Consider the following 17,545-nt stretch of genomic DNA (forward strand, 5'->3'; position numbering starts at 1 on the left):
CACCTCAACACTTGTACTACTACAGCAGTTCTTCACTTTATTTTGACTTACTGTTTATATGAGATCAGGAGCTCAGGGTGACATGAGTGTGTCAGCTGTCCCTTCAAATCCCTCTGGCTCTGTAACACAACTACAGAAATTCACTTCAGCAGCTGTGACAGGCTTCAGCGAATGCAGCAATGGACACACACCTTTGAGAGGTGTAGCGCTCCTCCACTGGAAGGAAAGCCATGGGGCTCTGCTGCAGTTCTCAGTAAGAAATCAAGAAAAAAACCACCCTGTTGTGTACTATTACTGGAAAACAGTTTGCTGCGTTAAGCACTTATTTTGGACACTTTATTATAAACCATAAAGTTTGGATATAAACTATTTTCCAAAAATTGTGCACAGCAGCAGACCTCCTTGCGCAGCTACATACGAAAATGAGAGGCTGTCAAATCCATAGCCATCTGGCACACGGAATAAGAGACAAACTCTTAACAAGTATCACACTTAAGTAACATTTATTTTATCAGCATAAATGGTCCAAGTTAAAAGTACTCATGCAGTCATGGGGCCTGGCGGCTGTCAAGAACTTTTCCCCAGTTTGTGCTATCTGTGAGCACTTCCACTGAAGTGAAAGTAAGGCAGAACCAAGATTTAGCAAGGTACAGGCACTTTGTTCCCAGTTCAAGCAGGGAAAAAAAAAGCCTACATCAGGTCCTGGTCCCCCCACCCCAAAAACGCCTCATGTGTTAGACAAAATGCTGTAAAAAATAAAAAACCCAAAATACAGAAAGTAGGTGTTCCTAACCATACACTACTAGTTTATGTCATCATATATAAGACCAGAAGTATAAGAAACCATAAATGAAAGCTTACTGCTTACCAGTGTTGGGTACTTAGCAATGTGTGTAACACAAGTGTTCATAGCAGTGTAGCAGCACTCTGACTAGTACTGCCAGCCGTGCCTGGTGGCTTGTCTAAAGTGTAACTAAACAATTGCTTGTAGGAAGATTCAGGAAAGGTACTTTAGATTCCACATACCTGGTTACATAAAACAGTGATTTACAAAAAACTCTCATACCAAACAATATTCTAAATAAATAGTTCATCTTCATGACTATATACAGAGTCCCCCTCGCATCAGTTATCCAAAAACGACATATCTGTGTCCATGGGCACTGGAGCAAGTTCGCATAGGTAGAACAGCGTGGCTTCGCTCGCCTCTGCCTCTGTCAGTGGCTCCAGACGCACCAGTTTGCTCTGGGTGGGCTCAGGATCCAGGCTGCTCTCCAGGAGCTCATCCCCTTCCAGGGACTTGTCAACAGTGGAAGGAGCTGCTTCAGCTGCGAAGCTCCCGCTCTCAACAGTGGAGCCTGGGTTCCCATCGAGGAATGCAAGGAGTGGAAACGCAGTGTAATGTATCAGCTGCTTATCTAAGGGGGAAAAAATGCCCAGAACATCAGTTCACACACCTTTCTACATGCAGAAGGAAAAAACAATATCCAACCCACAGCACTTATTTAGAGAATAATTAATAAAAAACCATTATAGGTGTTTGTTTTACATGTGTTGTTATAGAATTGTTACATGCATATACAATGTTGTGCAGATTCTCCTGCAAAACATCAATTTCTCTGCATCTGGTGCAGTGCCAAAAACCTAAATCAAATATACTAAGTATTTTGTTTTCGTTATTTGTTCATCAGCATAACATAAAACCAGAAAAAGAGCAAATAACCAAGATGGCTTTTAGAACAATGCATGTTCAACTGTTTAAGTATTTTAACAAATCACCACAACTAACCTGATCTGGGCTTAGTGGCTTGTGTTTCCTGTGAAGCCGCTGGACCAGTATTATTCTTGTTAGTTTCTTTTCCCTTTGTCTCTGTCTGTGAACAAAAGCAAACTCTTTAAACACATGCTTAAAGCCCGTAACAATGCCAGTGGAACACAGCTGAGCAACTACTAAAAAAAACCCTACAGTTTTTATTTGTGAAGGTTTGCAGTGGCATTATCAGTCTGCTAACAGACCTTGGCTGAGAAAATGTGAAATGGAAAGCAAGAACCAAAATCAATGCTTGTAAATGAACAAGACAAATTCTAAGAGCTACATCTGCTTATTGTGTTTCTTTTCCCACCAGACAATACAGATGAAACCATTCTGACAAAGTGTGTACCACACCTTTGCAAGTACTAAAATCTTGGGGATACAAAGTCAAGAGACTGGTACAATGTAGAGGTATTGGCCTCAAGATAATACAAGTTTTAAAGGACATTATTAATTACTGTCCTTTTCCCCTTTGCTGTTTAAAGCCTAACAGGATGAAATCAGCTGTAGTCTTCTTATTCTCATGGAAGTCTTAAAAGTCAGAGCATGAAGTGCCATGATACCAGTAAAGAAAACAGCAAAAGGTGAGCAAAAGTTTGCATCTGTCACTACTGTGTACGCTGAGCAATAGATTTAAGACTTACTTTGGTACTAGCGATATGATCATGATCTGTGGGATTCATCTGCACGGAGCTTGTAAAAAGCTGAATGAGACAAAACACATCAAGTTTTAGGTATCTTGATGCTGCTATTAAGAATACAAGACCATTGCATCTGCATGTGTGAGAATAAACCCTGTATTTATTCCACCCTCTATGAGGACTGGAGTTTATTTACAGGTAGGTACCACTTTTGCAAAGAAAAACTAGCTTTGGCGCACAATGGTTTGCGATTCCATGAAGCTCAGTCACAAAGGAAACAACTATATTGCATCTAACTAACACGGTTTGCTGCAGTTTTAAAACACCAATTTCTTCTGACTTTGCTGCATGGATAATTCTGTCTACAATATGGACAAACACATCCTGCCCAAGTTTCCAAGTGACACCAAACCAGAAGGAGTCATCAGTATGTGGGAGAGCAGAGCTGCCATTAAGAGGTATCTCAAACAAGTGGGAGAGGGGCCAACAGGAACTCCACCAGGTTCAACAGCCACGTGTCTTCAGGACCCAGTAACCTCATGCACTGGCCCAGGTTAGGGTTAAGGAACAAATGCACAAGGAGTAGCTCCTCAGAGAGGGAACAGGGGAGTTGTGATAGACAACACCCTGCCACTAGCCAGCAGCATGGCCTTGCTACAGGGAGAGAAGCTCTGCTATGGGCAGCACAGCCAGGATGTCGCTGGAAGCAATTATTTCTCTCTGCACAGCACCTGAGGCCACTTGCGGAAGAGTGTCCAGTTTTTAAATTAGAAGGTGTCCGGAGGGCCACAGATGTTTGGAGGCTTAAGGCATGCAGGAGGCTCAGGAAGACTGGCTAATCTTGTCTGAAGAGGGCCGAGGAGGGAGGATAATTGCTCTCTTCCACTGCTCTGTTACGGAGAAGGCAAACTCCACATGGACAAAGGACAAGAGGCAAGAGTGACAAACTGCAGCAGGGCAAACAGTGACTGACATAAGGAAATGTTTCACTAAGAAGAGTCAAGCCCTCAACAGACACCCAAGAGCCTGTCTTTGGAGATTTTGGAATTTGAGTAAACAAGGTCCAGAGCAATAAGATTCAACTTTCAAGCTGACCCTGCTTTGAGAAAGGGGACTGGACTAGATGAAGTGCACAGGTCCCTTCCAACCCAGACCATTCTACTCAACATAAACCTGAAGAAACCTGAAATTGCAGGGAAACATGTAAAATAAATGCCAAGAGCCTTTTTAACCCCAGTTCATTGAGAAGACCACAGATGATGTGCTGGGTTATTTCAAAGCAAGAGTATTAGACATCTACTTGATGTCTAAGTTCATGTCACAACAAATATAAGCATGATTTCATTCATTAATAAAGCCCTTTTTCAATAAAAATCTTATGAATTCATTTGAGCAGTGGTGTAGCACTAAGAATTATACCAGTGCTCAAGAAACATATATCAATAAATATTTGTAGCTCAGCTTTTTAAAGGGAAGAGAGGAAAAAATATCAGTTGTGTTTTAAATCCATTCCTCACAGTAACAATACACATGAATCTTTTCTAATGCCTATTGCCAAAGTATTTAAAATAAACAGTCAAAATTACATCGACCAGGAGATCTGGATCTATGCTGAACTGTCGTCCCGATAACATAGCCTGGAAGTCCTCTAAACTGCAGTCGATACTGTCAAGATAATCCAGAAGTTCAACTCTAGAAGACAAACAGTATTTTACTGCTGTATCCCTTAACAAAATAAGAGAAATCCTCGAGTAAGCTTTACACAGATGTACTACGTGCATCTAAAAATCTTTACCATAACTAGAATAAACTAAGTTTTTTCATCAGATATGACCTCTGGAAAAAAATAAAAACTTTTAGCCTCTAGAGGAGAACCCAAGTAAAGCAGACGGGTGCTCTGAAACAGGTATTGCAGGTATTGTATCAACATATCACTATGACATGACATGACACTGGCTCCACATAGCCCTAATGAGTCCCATCCGCCTGCAGGAGTGACACAAATAAATCTTGACAGTTTAAACAATGATATACACAATATTACACTGCCAGATTACACATCCCAACTCACTCATGAGCTTCACAATGAGAATCAGAGGTCACATCTTAAAATACTTAAAATAGAAGGATCTTTACAAACTGGCTAGAATAACAATGGGTTATAAATTTAACATTCTCCGCAGAAACTACTATTCAGTTCTTTTTACTTCAGTCAAATAATCTGTTCTAATACTTGAAAAAACCAAAAGACCAGACTACTTACTTTCCAAGAAGATTTATATTCTGTGAAATTACTCCATTTTCACTGAGTATGGAATCCATCACTGAGACTGGATCTTCTGCAGTTAAAGTTGACTGGTTATTCAGCTGTACAGCACTTGACATGAGTGGGCTTGTGCTGTCACTAACAGGGCTGACTGGATCATTACCTGGGACAGCAACTGATTCGGTGCTTTTATCCCCTTGAATTACAGGGGCATATTCATCTTCGTTATCATCTTCCACAATTACAATATCGGGAGAAGGATAGCTACAACTACAGCTGCAATATAAGATAAATTAATTAGAGCATTTCATACACACTTTTAAATTGGTATTATTATACAGGTTTAGTTACTCCTCACTTTAGTCAAGCCACTATAAGGAAATAAACTTTTCTACTGCTTTTTAGTACTAAACACAGAAAGATACTCTCAATATCTATTTTCCATTGATACGGTTCTGTAATGCTCAATACAGCTAATGCAGCTCAGCTAGCACACACTGTTGTGCTAGACCACAATAACCAACTACTAAAAAGCTATAGGATAGCTTTTTGCATTAGAACAACTATAAGTTCGCGTATAAAGTATGTACAAAGTGGACCAAAGCATACAAGGTTATCAAACTAGACAGACAACATATATTTTGTGTATTTCCTGTTGAACAGAATCAATTCTGGAGCATCCATAACATAAAGGATCTCAGTCAACAGGTTTGTTATTAACCTTGTTACAGTATACCAGGAATGAAACCTGAAAACCAAGAGCAAGCCTCAATTAATTTGCTTTCATCCACATTCCAGTTCTTAACCCTTAAGTGGCCGTTAGTTATGCTGCCTCTCTATCACAGCTGTATCCTCATAAAGTTTTCTATCAGAGAATACATTTCCAGACATCAGCTGAGCAAGAAGAATGGTACCAGTTCAAGTGTAAGCTAGAAATACCTAACTTTTATTTCTTGAGGCATAATACAGGCCCTATCAATCCAATGTAACTCAGGAAGAGAGTTGCTCCTCAGTCCCTGAACCAAATCTCAACTTGCTTGTAGATGCAAGATGAACTACTTCTATAGTACTAGAGTACAAACAAGAAGGAACACAGTCACAAAACACTTGGGACTAAAAAAAACCCCTGAAATTAACTGGCTTAATGAAGTTCAAAGACCACACCAACACCTGACAAACAACACATGCAAATTATTCTCCACAAAAATCTGTAAAAACAAGGGAAGTTATTCCTGTCTGTATTCATAACCAAAAGTAAGAAAACACTCTGTCTTTGGACAACTAGTATATTTAAAAAGAGTGCAATAATACAGATTGCTTTCACCAGTTTATATGTACCTGCCACATATTACAACTCCAACAGCCAATTAACTAATTGGAATAAATCCAGAGGTCAATAAATCAAAAGCTAGTGTGAATTCACAGATGAAGCTTCTATATGTGCAGGAGTGCTGAGTAATTCTGACCACTTCATTAAAAGAAATTACCTACAACATCTGAATTATTGCGTATTATACAACACTGAAAGCCATTATCTACATACACTTCTACAGACTTCTTACTTGGAAGAATCTGAAGTGGTATCTTCATTTGTTTCTGGTGTAACAGGAAAATTTTCTTCATCACCCATGGGATTTTCTTCATCACCCACATCCTCAGTGACATCGTAAATAACAATGTCATCTGAAATCTGTTCTCTTTGTTTTAAGCCCTCATTTCTGTTGAGAGGTACCTGAGAATTATTTTTAAAGGAGTCAGGGGACAGAAAGATGATGAGCTTCAGCATTTTGACAGTTATCATTTTATCTTACAATGCTTCTAATCTAAAAAAGTCTAAGAGCTTTCCTACCCCTTTGAGATTATGAGCTGTTTGTATAGATCTATGTTTAATAAAAAAAGCCACACAAAGAAATGAACAAGATGGAGAATACCAGCTACAGGAAAGTTTGGCAAACACTACAGGCACAGAAATAAAAATATACTAGCACTGTCAGCAAATGCAACACAAAAGCTGCAAAAACGGGACCATAAAATAAATAAAAACATTAAAACAGTGACTACTGTTTAAATAGTACTTTGTTTCAAAGCTACTAATTCTGATGCCATGCTATAGCACTCATTTTGACCATTTCCCCACCAATCTTTATTTGGACAGCAGAAAACAACTTTCAGTGGCATGACTCGTTCAAATGGAAAAATATGACATGATTTTGCTGCATTGAATGCTGCCTTGCAGACCAACACACTGGACCCTTGTCTCTGTATGGGGCCAGGGGCGCCTCACTCCCAGAGATAACAATGCAACACGTATGTGCTATTTCTAACAGCACAATTATTAAAAGCAAACTGCTTTCAGTAGGATCATGTCAAGCTGTATTTAATACACAGGCAACTGGTTTATACACGCTTATGTTGTGAAGTGAATGGTGATTATCAACAGAATACGACACACCACTTCTACAAGTTGACAGCTCTCAGTACACAGTCATGTTTTATTCCCCATAAGACAATCTACTTGGTTCATCTGCCCCCCTGCACTCCTTCCTTCATCATAACAGAGCGTATCCATAACAGAAAACTTACGTGGTGGCTACTGTCAGCTGGTTCTTTCACAATTTTCTGAAATACATTTGACTTTGTAGGTCCATTAGTGTTCAAAAGTAGAGGCCTACATCAGAAAGAGTAAAGGAAGAAAGCAACCTCAAAACCAATTCTTTGATTTTAGTCAACAAGGCATGTCAGTTTACTGACTGGACAGCAAGTTTTCAAGATCATATCTACCTCTTGCGTTTTAGGCTCACTAGTTGGTTATTCTGCACCAAGGTAACAATGAATTGTACAATCTGTAAGGGAAAGAACACTATTGGTAATCACTCTACTTTGTAACTGTTTTCTCTTGAGCATCAATCTATATTATAGCAGAAGACTTCAATAATAAAATCTATACATAAACAGCAAAACACTTATTTTGTGTAGTAACTTTTATATAGAGCTGTTCAGAAAAGTTAAAAATCATGGTAAAAACACTGCTGGTAATATCTCAACAAAATAGTTATTCAGTTGTCCAAGAAAGGCTTTACACATAGCAGGAGGTAAGAGGAAGCTTTTACACTACGTTTTACAGTACACAGAAAGACATGCAGCAACTCAAACGATTAGAAGAATTCTAATAAGCAATGACAGAGGGCGTACAGAGATGTGGATCATATACGTAACCTGTATCTGTAAATACTGGTTCTGGTGAAAGGTATTTTTGACAGATTCAGAAAAAATTACATGTACAATTAACATTACAAATACAAGGTCAGCAGGTCAGCCAAGTAATACAGCAATACAGAACTTCATAATTGAGCACTCCCTCATGCAAGTACAACACTTGAATGAAGCCTTACCTTTCGAATAACTTGCTGTTGTTGCAAGTGTTTTGTTCTCAGTTCTGACACTTCCCTCCAAAGGGATTCATTCTCTCTGTTTAAAAATGATGATTTAAAAGTCAAAGTTATAAAACTTTGTTTTATAAAACAAAGTTATAAAAGTTATAAAACTTTTATATTAATTTTTGTTAAAGATTAGTTGGCCTTATTAAAGCTCTTCAAAATATGTTTTTAGATTAGGGCGTGGGGTGGGAGTGTCACACAGTCAGCAGCCTTGGAAAGTAATTACAAAATGGAGACCCAAAGACAACAAATGCCCTGCAGAGAATTTCCAGCCCTTTTAAAATGGAAGAAACAAAAATTCTCACATTTGGCAGTATTTATTAGCTATACATTCTGCATTTTAAAATTAACTTTCAGCATTTAAAAATTAACCATTTTGTTTCCTTTCCTGTAAAAACAAAGTTACCTTCTTTTCTTCCTTCTAGAAATAAAATAAAAAAAAAATCAAGTATGCAGTTGGTTGCTGGCAGCAAGGGACAGCATAAGAATGCAGTTTCCTCTCACCACTAAAAACCAGAGTTCTTCACCTACATCCAGCCTGCTTGTCCTCCCTCACACACCTTTTGCTAGGTGCAAGCCACCTGTCAGCAACTGCCTGTCTTCAAAGCACGTTTCTGTACACGCTTTGCTTGTGTGTATAGAACAAGCTCGCAAGTCACACACGCAGCTGTAGCCATTCAAACAGTTGCCTCTATTAGCTCCAGTAAAAGGGGCATGTTAGGTGCTAAAAACTAACAGAGCTTGTCAGAGGTGGCAGTTTTCATGAAACACTGCCATTTTACAAATCTTAGCTGTTCCAGTACTCACAGGAGGCCAGTTACTGAGACAGCGTAAAAACTGCCCCTGCTACTGTAAGGACGAGAAATTTGTTTCCAACAGCATGTTGCATATTAAAGCCCCAATGAATAAGGAAAGGCAACATACCACCCTCCTCTCTTTTGCAGTTTAATTTTCAACAGAGAGAAACAAACCTCACTGGTGTTCGGTTTTTAGGAAACCTTAAGCTAAGTTTTCAGAAACAGCTGTTCACATGCAGTGTGATGCAGGGTATTACTCCTCAAACTGCTTCTATGTCCAACATATGTCCAACATATATCCAACATACAGTTTCGGAGTACAGTTCCATCAAAAATTTAACAACTGAAGTTAGGGATTCTGAACTTTCTCACTAGCTTTATTAACATGTTTTGTAGGACTAGGTCTTCTGATTTAGCCCAGTTTCTACCTCAGTTATTTTAAACTGATGGGACAAAATCATGGATGTCAAAGACAACCATTCTAAGTTCTCATCTACAAACTGTCAGGTCATTTTCAACTGGATGTCATTTCAGTCAAAGTCAGCCCTGCTCTGGGCAGGGATTTGGACCTGATGGCCTTCTGAGGTTATTTCAACCCAAATTCATCTAGGATTTGCAAAGGGCAAATATGAGCATTTTTACTCTAGACTGGCCAGATTCTAACCAAGATTCTTTCTAGGCCAAGTAAGTTTGCCTCTGAATGTTCTACCCCTCAAGTAACTAGAACTGAAGACTATAAATGACAAAATTTACTTCTTAAAACTTTAACTAATCAGTGACCTCTGTCACAGAGGTACACCATCACTTACTTTCTCAATTTAAGTTAAGGTGTCCTGAGACAGAGTTCCTATTCAGGTGATGTGATTTACAGTGCATGAGCTTATTGTCATGTATCTTGTTTGTATCTACATACTCTAAACGATTAAGTAATTTGTGACACACGTCTCTCTCACTGTTGAGAATAAATCATAATTACTAACTAGGTAAAAATGCTCTAAAAATACTCTATTTACATTTGCATTTTAGATTCTGTTCCTTTGTAACTGATGCAACAAATGAATTTCCAAACTAGATTTCTAAATACATTTTCCAAGGTATTAACTCTTCTGCAATTTTAAGCAGTGGGGAACAAAGACAACAATAGGAAAATAAAAATCAGTGACCAAAGACATTAACTGTTATAAGAAAGTATTATATGCACTTTGCACAAATGAAACTCTGCCTCAAACTAAATACAGTAACTACTTCAAACTTGAAGACGTAAACCAGCATACTTTATGCCAAGAGCTGATTTGAATATTCAGCCTCAGTAGCATTATGGAACTAAAGGTATTATTTAATTGCCCACAACTAGACAGTTCTGGAAACACCAACATTGCCTATTACTTTTAACAATATCAGAATATTTAATTTTTAATGTAATTTTTCTATTGAAATTTATGTTCCTAAACCAATACTGAATTTAGGTAATCAGAAATCAAGAGACACCTAAAATTAGATCTTTGTCCAATATCTAGTATCAGAATTAATCAGCATTAGGGATCAGTTACTGATGCAGCAACTTACCTCTTCAAAAGAGACAACTGAGATTCAATAGTCGTTTGTTTAATTTCCACCTTTTGAGCACTACATATTATTTTGGAGAGATCTTCCTGACGTATCTTGTTTTCTTCAGGTCTCGAAGACGAAACCTTTAAAAGATTAGAATCCATAAACACCACTTCCCTTTACTCATACTTAACTAATATTCTATTTGGGTGATCAAATATATTTTCTTACTAGTGTTGACAAACTATGCATTTAAGTTAATAATAAACCAAGCATCAAAAAAAACCCCAAACCAGAAACATAGCTGTCATCACATTAGCTTTTGCTGTTACAAACATCTGTGTATATTCAGATTCTTCAGGCACTCTCCCAAGTGCTCTACTTCATTATAACTGCTTCACAATAACTTGGTGTTAATCAGTACATCACTTTGTGCTGATTTTAGCTAGAGTAGTTAATTTTCTTCACAGTAGTTAATATAGGGCTGTGTTTTGGATTTGTGCTGTTATGTTGCAGCATTGGCAATACAGAGCTGTTTTTTTACTGCTGAGCAGTGCTTACATATGGAGTCAAGGCCTTTTCTGGTTTTCCCCCCACTGCACCAGCAAGTTGGCTGAGGCTGCACAAGAAATTGGGAGGGCACACACATGGCTGGGACAGTTTTCCCCAGCTGACCAAAGGGATAATCCATACCACATGGTGTCATGCTGCGTATGTAAAAGTGGGGGATAAAGAAGGAAGGAGGGGTGTTTGAACTGACAGCATTTGTGAAGACAAATGTATCTGTTACACATGACGGAGCCCTGCTTTCCTGGGGATAGTTGAACACCTGTCCGCCCATAGGAGGTGGTAAATGAATTCCTTGTTTTGTTTTGCTTGCGTGTGTGGCTTTTGCTTTACTTACTGAACTGTCTTTATCTCAACCCAGGAGTCTTCTCACTTTTACTCTCCAAATTCACCCACATACCGACATGGGGGGAGTGACCAAGCAGCTCTGTGGGGCTGAGTTGTTGACTGGGGTTAAACCACAACACCCACCCTCTCACCAGAGTTTAATATGCCATATTTCTATTTGGTATCTATATTCACCTGACTCACATTAACAGCAGAGCACATTTCAGAGTCATATTTAGCAGCATAACAAACATGTTTATAGGTTTGCCCCCTGTTCTCTTTGGTGGAAAGTTTAATGCTTACAGTAGCTTCGTTCTGAAACAAGCTACATAAACAAGCAGTTTCTTCTATTACTGATTAGGTAAAGTCAAAGCATGCTCTGTACTTCTAATACTCTCTTGAAAATTGTCATATTTGCCTAACTCACTCATTTTTGTCACCTGTGAAACTTACTATAATGACAGCGAAGTAGGTTAAATAAAGAAGCGCAGTCAAATCCCCCAAAATACGTTTAAACAGGATCAAGATATAAATGAAAGCAGTGCAGTTTGCTTACATAAACTCCAAACTATCTGCACTCATAATCCTGCAGTTAAACTTGTCATGAACTTTGCTATTCATCGACACGTAGTAGTACAGGTTTTCTACATACTGAGTTTTCACTAACCTTCCTTTTAATGTGTTCCAACAAGTCCTCTCGGCCCTGCCTAAAATATGCATGCCGAAATTCTACTGGACCATCTCGCTCCAGTTTGACAATCCCAGAATCAACATGGACAACTTTCCGGAAGCCATCTTGAAAAAAAAAAAGAAAAAGAAAACTTCAAAATCCACATCAAGAAATTCAAAATATGCCATCCCAACTATCCTATTAATAACTTTGAGGATAAGACAGTATCCTAGTTGCACAGAACACAGGGCCACTGCTCAAAGGAAATTAAAACTAAATGTGTACAGGATCTAGAACTATGCTAGAATGCAAAAATCCAGGAACTTACACATGTTCAGCTGTCTGACAAAGCTTGCCATGTTGTTGTGCTTGAAGTACTTGGGAAGAATCTCTTTTGCGAATCTCTGCTCATCCAACACCAAGAAACTCTTGCCATTCTAAAATGAGAAACACATATTAGGCTACTTAAAAACCATAGCAGAAAACACACTGGGCTTTTAGAATTAATCACCAGATAGGAATGTTGCCTTTGTGCATGCAATACATTACTGATCTGCCTGCCTACAACTTTCCAAAACAAAAAGCAACTGAGTACTATCAATTTACATCATTATCTGTATCTGAAGAGGAACATCTCCATTGTTACTTTTTGCTTCCTGAAGCTATGAATTATTTCCCAACAATTATCATAGTTTCACTACAGGACAATACTATCAATTTTGTACATCGTTCTGAAGTCTTGGTAAGAAATCTAACAAAGAGCCTGAGCAAGGAAAAAACACCAACAACCAGATGAAAGTCCCATCTGCTTTCCACTATAAAAGCATGATTAGTTTGATAGGACTTGTAGAGCAGATAGAGCTGTCAAAGGGCTGAGCATGTCCACTGGGTTTTGGAGTTACCAAAAAGGTAACCACCCAAGGCAACATACCCCTTCTGGAATGCCACTTGTGAAGGAGGACTGATCTTTTATTTAATCCACAGGCTTTGACTAAAATAAAAAGATCAGCTCTTTGTTCTTCAATGACCACCCCACCAACTACAGGGCAAATACTTGGCAAAATGCAAATTACCTACTTCTAAAAGCTTTAGATGTCTATACAACCACAGTACTCTCACCCTGTATTTAATAAAAAGTCTATCATCTTTAACAAATGTCAACACTGTTACTCCATCTTCTTAGAAGCCTTTAGTTCAATAAGTCACATTTTTCTTATCCTCAAATGCCAGCTGTTTTATGATCATCACAAGAAGCTGAGAGAACCAACCATAAGACCATGTGAAGATTCTTATCCAAGGGCTTGTGTCCTTGTTTCAGCAGGGATAGAATTAATTTTTTCTTAGTAGCTGGCACAGCGTTGAGTTTTGGATTCACTAGGAGAATAATGTTGATGTCAATATTATTCTCTGATGTTTTAGTTGTAGCTGGGCAGTGCTTACTCTAAGTCAAGGACTTTTCAGCTTCCCGAGCTCTGCCACTGAGCAGGTGCACAAGAAGCTGGGAGGGAGCATAGCAGGGTGGATTGGATGTGTGCACCACTACACCAGGACAGCTGACACACACTGGGCAAAGGGATATTCTATACCACAGAACATCATCTCCAGTATATAAACTGGGGGAGTTACCCAGAATGGGGGCCAACTGCTGTTCACAGATGGGCTGGGTATTGGCCCAGTAAGCAGTGAGCAATTGTACAGCACATCATCTGTTTTTCTTAGATTTTCTCTCTCTGTCCTTTTTATTACTACTACATATTAATAATATATTATTATATTATGTATACTATAAATTACTTTGTTTCAATTATTAAACAGTTCTTATCTCAACCCACAGGTTTAAATTTTTTTAACCAGGGTGCAAGAAAGTGAGCAAACGGCTGTGTTGTACTTAGTTGCCAGCTGGGGTTAAACCACAACAGCTTGCTCCTGACAAACCATGATCATTAGGAACAGGATTTTATAAATGGTCTCCACTGGATGCATTTAACACTGAGAGGAAGATAGGAAGATGAAAACTTCCAGTAACACCTGCCTACCTCCTGCTGAGAAACAACCAGTGGAAGGAAAAAGGGAAGCAAAAGACATTGACTATTTCAGCCAATGCTGTGTGAAACTCATCAACTGGAGGTGCTCAAGTGACAACTTCCATGTGGTGCCTCACTTTGTCCCTTTGACATTGTCCAGGCTTAAGACAGGAAAATCTGGGTAACACATCTACTAGCTCTTGTTGCCCTGACAGTCATTTACAGCAAGGCTGTACAGATGCTAAGGCCTGTAATCATCACTAACAGCTCAACATGGTTTTCAACTCCTAGTGCCAATGACTGCAGCATACAGCAGTCTCCCAAGTGCTACATTTGGTATTCCTGACCCGTATTTCCATGGACAACACATACAGTGGCTTCACTGAAATATGTATGCAGGGAGACAAAATCTGGCTGTTTGGTTTCAGATGGTGCTTAGCCTTACAGTGTAAGGATATAGATTTGTATACGAGGAAAGCAAAATATTATAGTAACTGTACTCTCCCCTGTTACATTTGGTACACTTTTTATACCCTATAATATCGACATAGTGCATTTTTAAAAGATATCCCAAGCAACCTCAATACTCCACTCCCACAAGAACTGCTCGTTGCCAATAACATCAACTGTTATTAGTGGACCTTCCCCCTAGAAACAGCCTCGCAGAATTTCAAACAATTAGTCTTTACTGTTAATTAAGAAAATAAAACAAGGATACTTAATAGTCTTGGTGTGTTTACTCGAGATAAACATGAGCGATGAATTTGGAATGTGTTCATTAAAAGTGTAAGGTAGCAAAAATAGCACATCTTAAGGTAGATAACATCAATCTTCATATAGCCCTTATTACCCCTCTTCCAAAAAAAAAAAGAAAACAATAGAAGAAAGGAAAGCTGTCATAACCTATTGAGGCCTCCTGCTACCCCCTTTGGGAAGTTTTGGCTGAAGTTACTGGTAAATCATTATCAGTAAAATGTTTAAGACGTTTTATCGTTCCTCGAGCACTTAAAATAGCAGCTCTCGGTTGAGTTTCTCTCAACACCACTTGCAGATGTTGACAGAGTTTGAGAACAGGATTTTCTTGAAAAGAGGATGTAGAGAAAAATGAAATAGTTATTATTAAAATACGTGCTTAGCATTTAGCACAAGAATTAGTGATGTTAACTGCAGCAACTCGCCAGCCCTTCGTTACACTGTAAGAAGGTGTAAGAAGATGGTGCCCAATTAGACTTTCCTCGTGGCCCATCCTCTTCCCGCCGCTCCAGCAGGTGGACACCGAGACCGGGAACCCCCCGCCCGCCCCCCACGTGGCCGCTCCCTGTCGCCCCTGCGGGGTCCGGCCCCTCTGGAGGCCGTCAGCGGCTCTCGGGGAACAGCAACAGGCCGGCACACCCTGCTCTCCCCATCCTCCCCGGCTCACCAAGGGCGAGTCCCGCTACTGACGCACCGCCTCGCAAAGGGAGATCCCCCCACAGCCCCGCGTTCCCCGCACTACGGCTCCATAAACACAGCGCACGGTAGAATCCCGCCACTGCCGGGCCCCTGCCCTCCCCTCCGAGCCGCCCGCCGCCCGGGGAAGCCCCGGCCTGCTCAGTCGGGCCCAGCGAACGAGCGGCTCCCCCCCGGCAGCGGCTGGGGACGCGCCCCCGGGGCGGGCACCGGCGCTCCCGCTCCCCGTCTAAGACAAGGCCGAGCAGCGGCCCGGCCCGGCCCGGCCCGAGAGGGACCTGACCACGCCATGCGGCCGTACCCTGGCTTTCCTCCCTCCCCCCGCGCACGCCGAGGCCCGCGGCACCCAGTAGGGCCCGGTGCCCGCCGGGCACCGCCGGAGTAAAGCGGAGGGTGATGGGGGGGCTCCCGCCACACGCCGGCGGGAAGGAGGGGGGGGGGATGGGTGTCGGCCGACCTGGCTCCAGGTGATGAGCCTGTTGCTAGGGGTCTCGCCCAGCAGAGCCCACAGCTTGCTGAGGAAGGCTGGGACCCCCGGGCCGGCGAGGGGCGGTGGCTGCTGTGGGGGCTGCGGGGCCTGGGCCTGGGGCTGGGGCTGCGGCGGTTGCTGCTGCTGTTGCTGCTTCATTGTCGCTCTGGCGGCGGCGGGGCCTCTGCCCGGGGGCTGCGCACAGCGCGCCCGGCTCCGCCCCTCGCGCGGACCCCGCGTGCGCGCCGGCCCGGCTGCACGCGCGCGTGCGCGCCGGCCCCGCCCCTTCCCCTGTTCTTTACATAACGTCCCCACGTGCGCCGCCCTCACGTGTCACAACAGCACCGGCACGGGTGGGACGGGGCCAATAGGGGCGCGCCTCGCCCCGGGGGGGCGGGGCCACGTGGCGGATCTGCACGTTCTCGCCGGGGCATTGCGCGCGTGGGGAGGGAGCGGCTGAGGGAGACGGGGCGGGTGAGGGAAAGGTCTCCGGCTCCAGGCGCTGGGAGCGGCTTGTGGGTGCCCACAACGTGCCTTTGTTAGGGACTTACCCCATCCTGGGGCTTCAGAAAGGCCCAGGAGAAAGGTGAGGAAAAAGCTTGTCAGCTGACAAACATAAGCGCACAGGGCACGGAACATCGTGCTGTGCACGATCTCATAACATTTAAGTATATGTGCAACAGGAACATCCAAGCCAACCAAAAAAAAAACCCAAACCACTCAGGCAGGCCCTGAGTAGACCCCTCTCCTAGGCAACTTGTGTTTAGGCTTTAGACCTACTGGCTACAGAGCCTCTGAAAGGAAACCAGTTTGAATCAAAAGGGTATCTCTCGGAAAACAGCCTACTGAATGATAAAATGCAGTAAAATTAATTTCTTTTAGTACTTTACCAGGTATTTTGCAAAACCGAATTGCATACTTTACTGCTAATAATTTTTAAGAAATTGTTCTATGGAACTAGAACTAGTATTTTCACAACAAGCCCTCATCGACTGATAGCGTTATTGATGTCTTACTTTGCTGAGAGTTCTCAAAAAAAGTCTCAGTCATGGTCAGCTTGATTCACTTCAGTTTGCAGTGAAAATAAAGCACAATGGCATAGGGAAAGTAAATTAGAAGTTTTAGCGTAGTAGTCTACAGGAAAATTAATTTCAATATTTTTGTTTTAAGCTGTATGTCACACAGCTTCCCTTTTCTCCTAGCATTAGCAGCCTGTAACAAACTTGTTGACTGACATTCACTAGATCATTCTGAGAGAAGTCACAGTTCCTAAGTTTATGGCTTAGCTTTCCAGGGTCAGTATTTGGAATAATAAAACTTAAAAGAATGCCTTTTAAATTTAAATACAAATTTACAGTAATTTCCCAAATAATTTTCATCCTGACTTGCATGCAGCAAGCTCCTGCCAGATTCCGTATATCTAGATACAATTGCTAGATAAGCAGACATAACATGATTGTAATTTAATCTGGACACAGAATTGCTCTCCATCTTGTATTTCTTGTTTTCAACATCCATTTGAAAATAGTTGACATAT

General features: G+C 41.2%; 1 protein-coding gene across 3 annotated transcripts; it reads right to left on the reverse strand.

Moving 5' to 3' along the window:
* Positions 1–482: 482 nt before the first annotated feature.
* On the reverse strand, positions 483–16,216 carry HSF2 (heat shock transcription factor 2). 3 transcript variants are annotated; one of them, XM_027692178.1, is made up of 14 exons: positions 15,997–16,216; positions 12,395–12,503; positions 12,064–12,191; positions 10,521–10,645; positions 8,113–8,188; positions 7,502–7,563; positions 7,304–7,388; positions 6,283–6,452; positions 4,884–4,996; positions 4,718–4,793; positions 4,041–4,146; positions 2,458–2,517; positions 1,790–1,874; positions 483–1,418 (listed from the first exon to the last, which is right to left on the reverse strand). In XM_027692178.1, exons 1-14 carry the CDS (start codon positions 16,165–16,167, stop codon positions 1,126–1,128), a joined length of 1,659 nt encoding a protein of 552 aa, XP_027547979.1. In that variant the 5' UTR covers positions 16,168–16,216; the 3' UTR covers positions 483–1,125. The 3 variants fall into 3 exon arrangements, with proteins under 3 accessions (XP_027547979.1, XP_027547963.1, XP_027547969.1); XM_027692162.1 differs by having other exon boundaries at positions 4,718–4,996; XM_027692168.1 differs by lacking the exon at positions 2,458–2,517 and having other exon boundaries at positions 4,718–4,996.
* Positions 16,217–17,545: the final 1,329 nt, after the last annotated feature.

This window comes from Neopelma chrysocephalum, unplaced genomic scaffold (assembly GCF_003984885.1).
Source record: "Neopelma chrysocephalum unplaced genomic scaffold, ASM398488v2 Primary Assembly neopelma1_23, whole genome shotgun sequence".
In the NCBI taxonomy this organism is placed as follows: domain Eukaryota; kingdom Metazoa; phylum Chordata; class Aves; order Passeriformes; family Pipridae; genus Neopelma; species Neopelma chrysocephalum.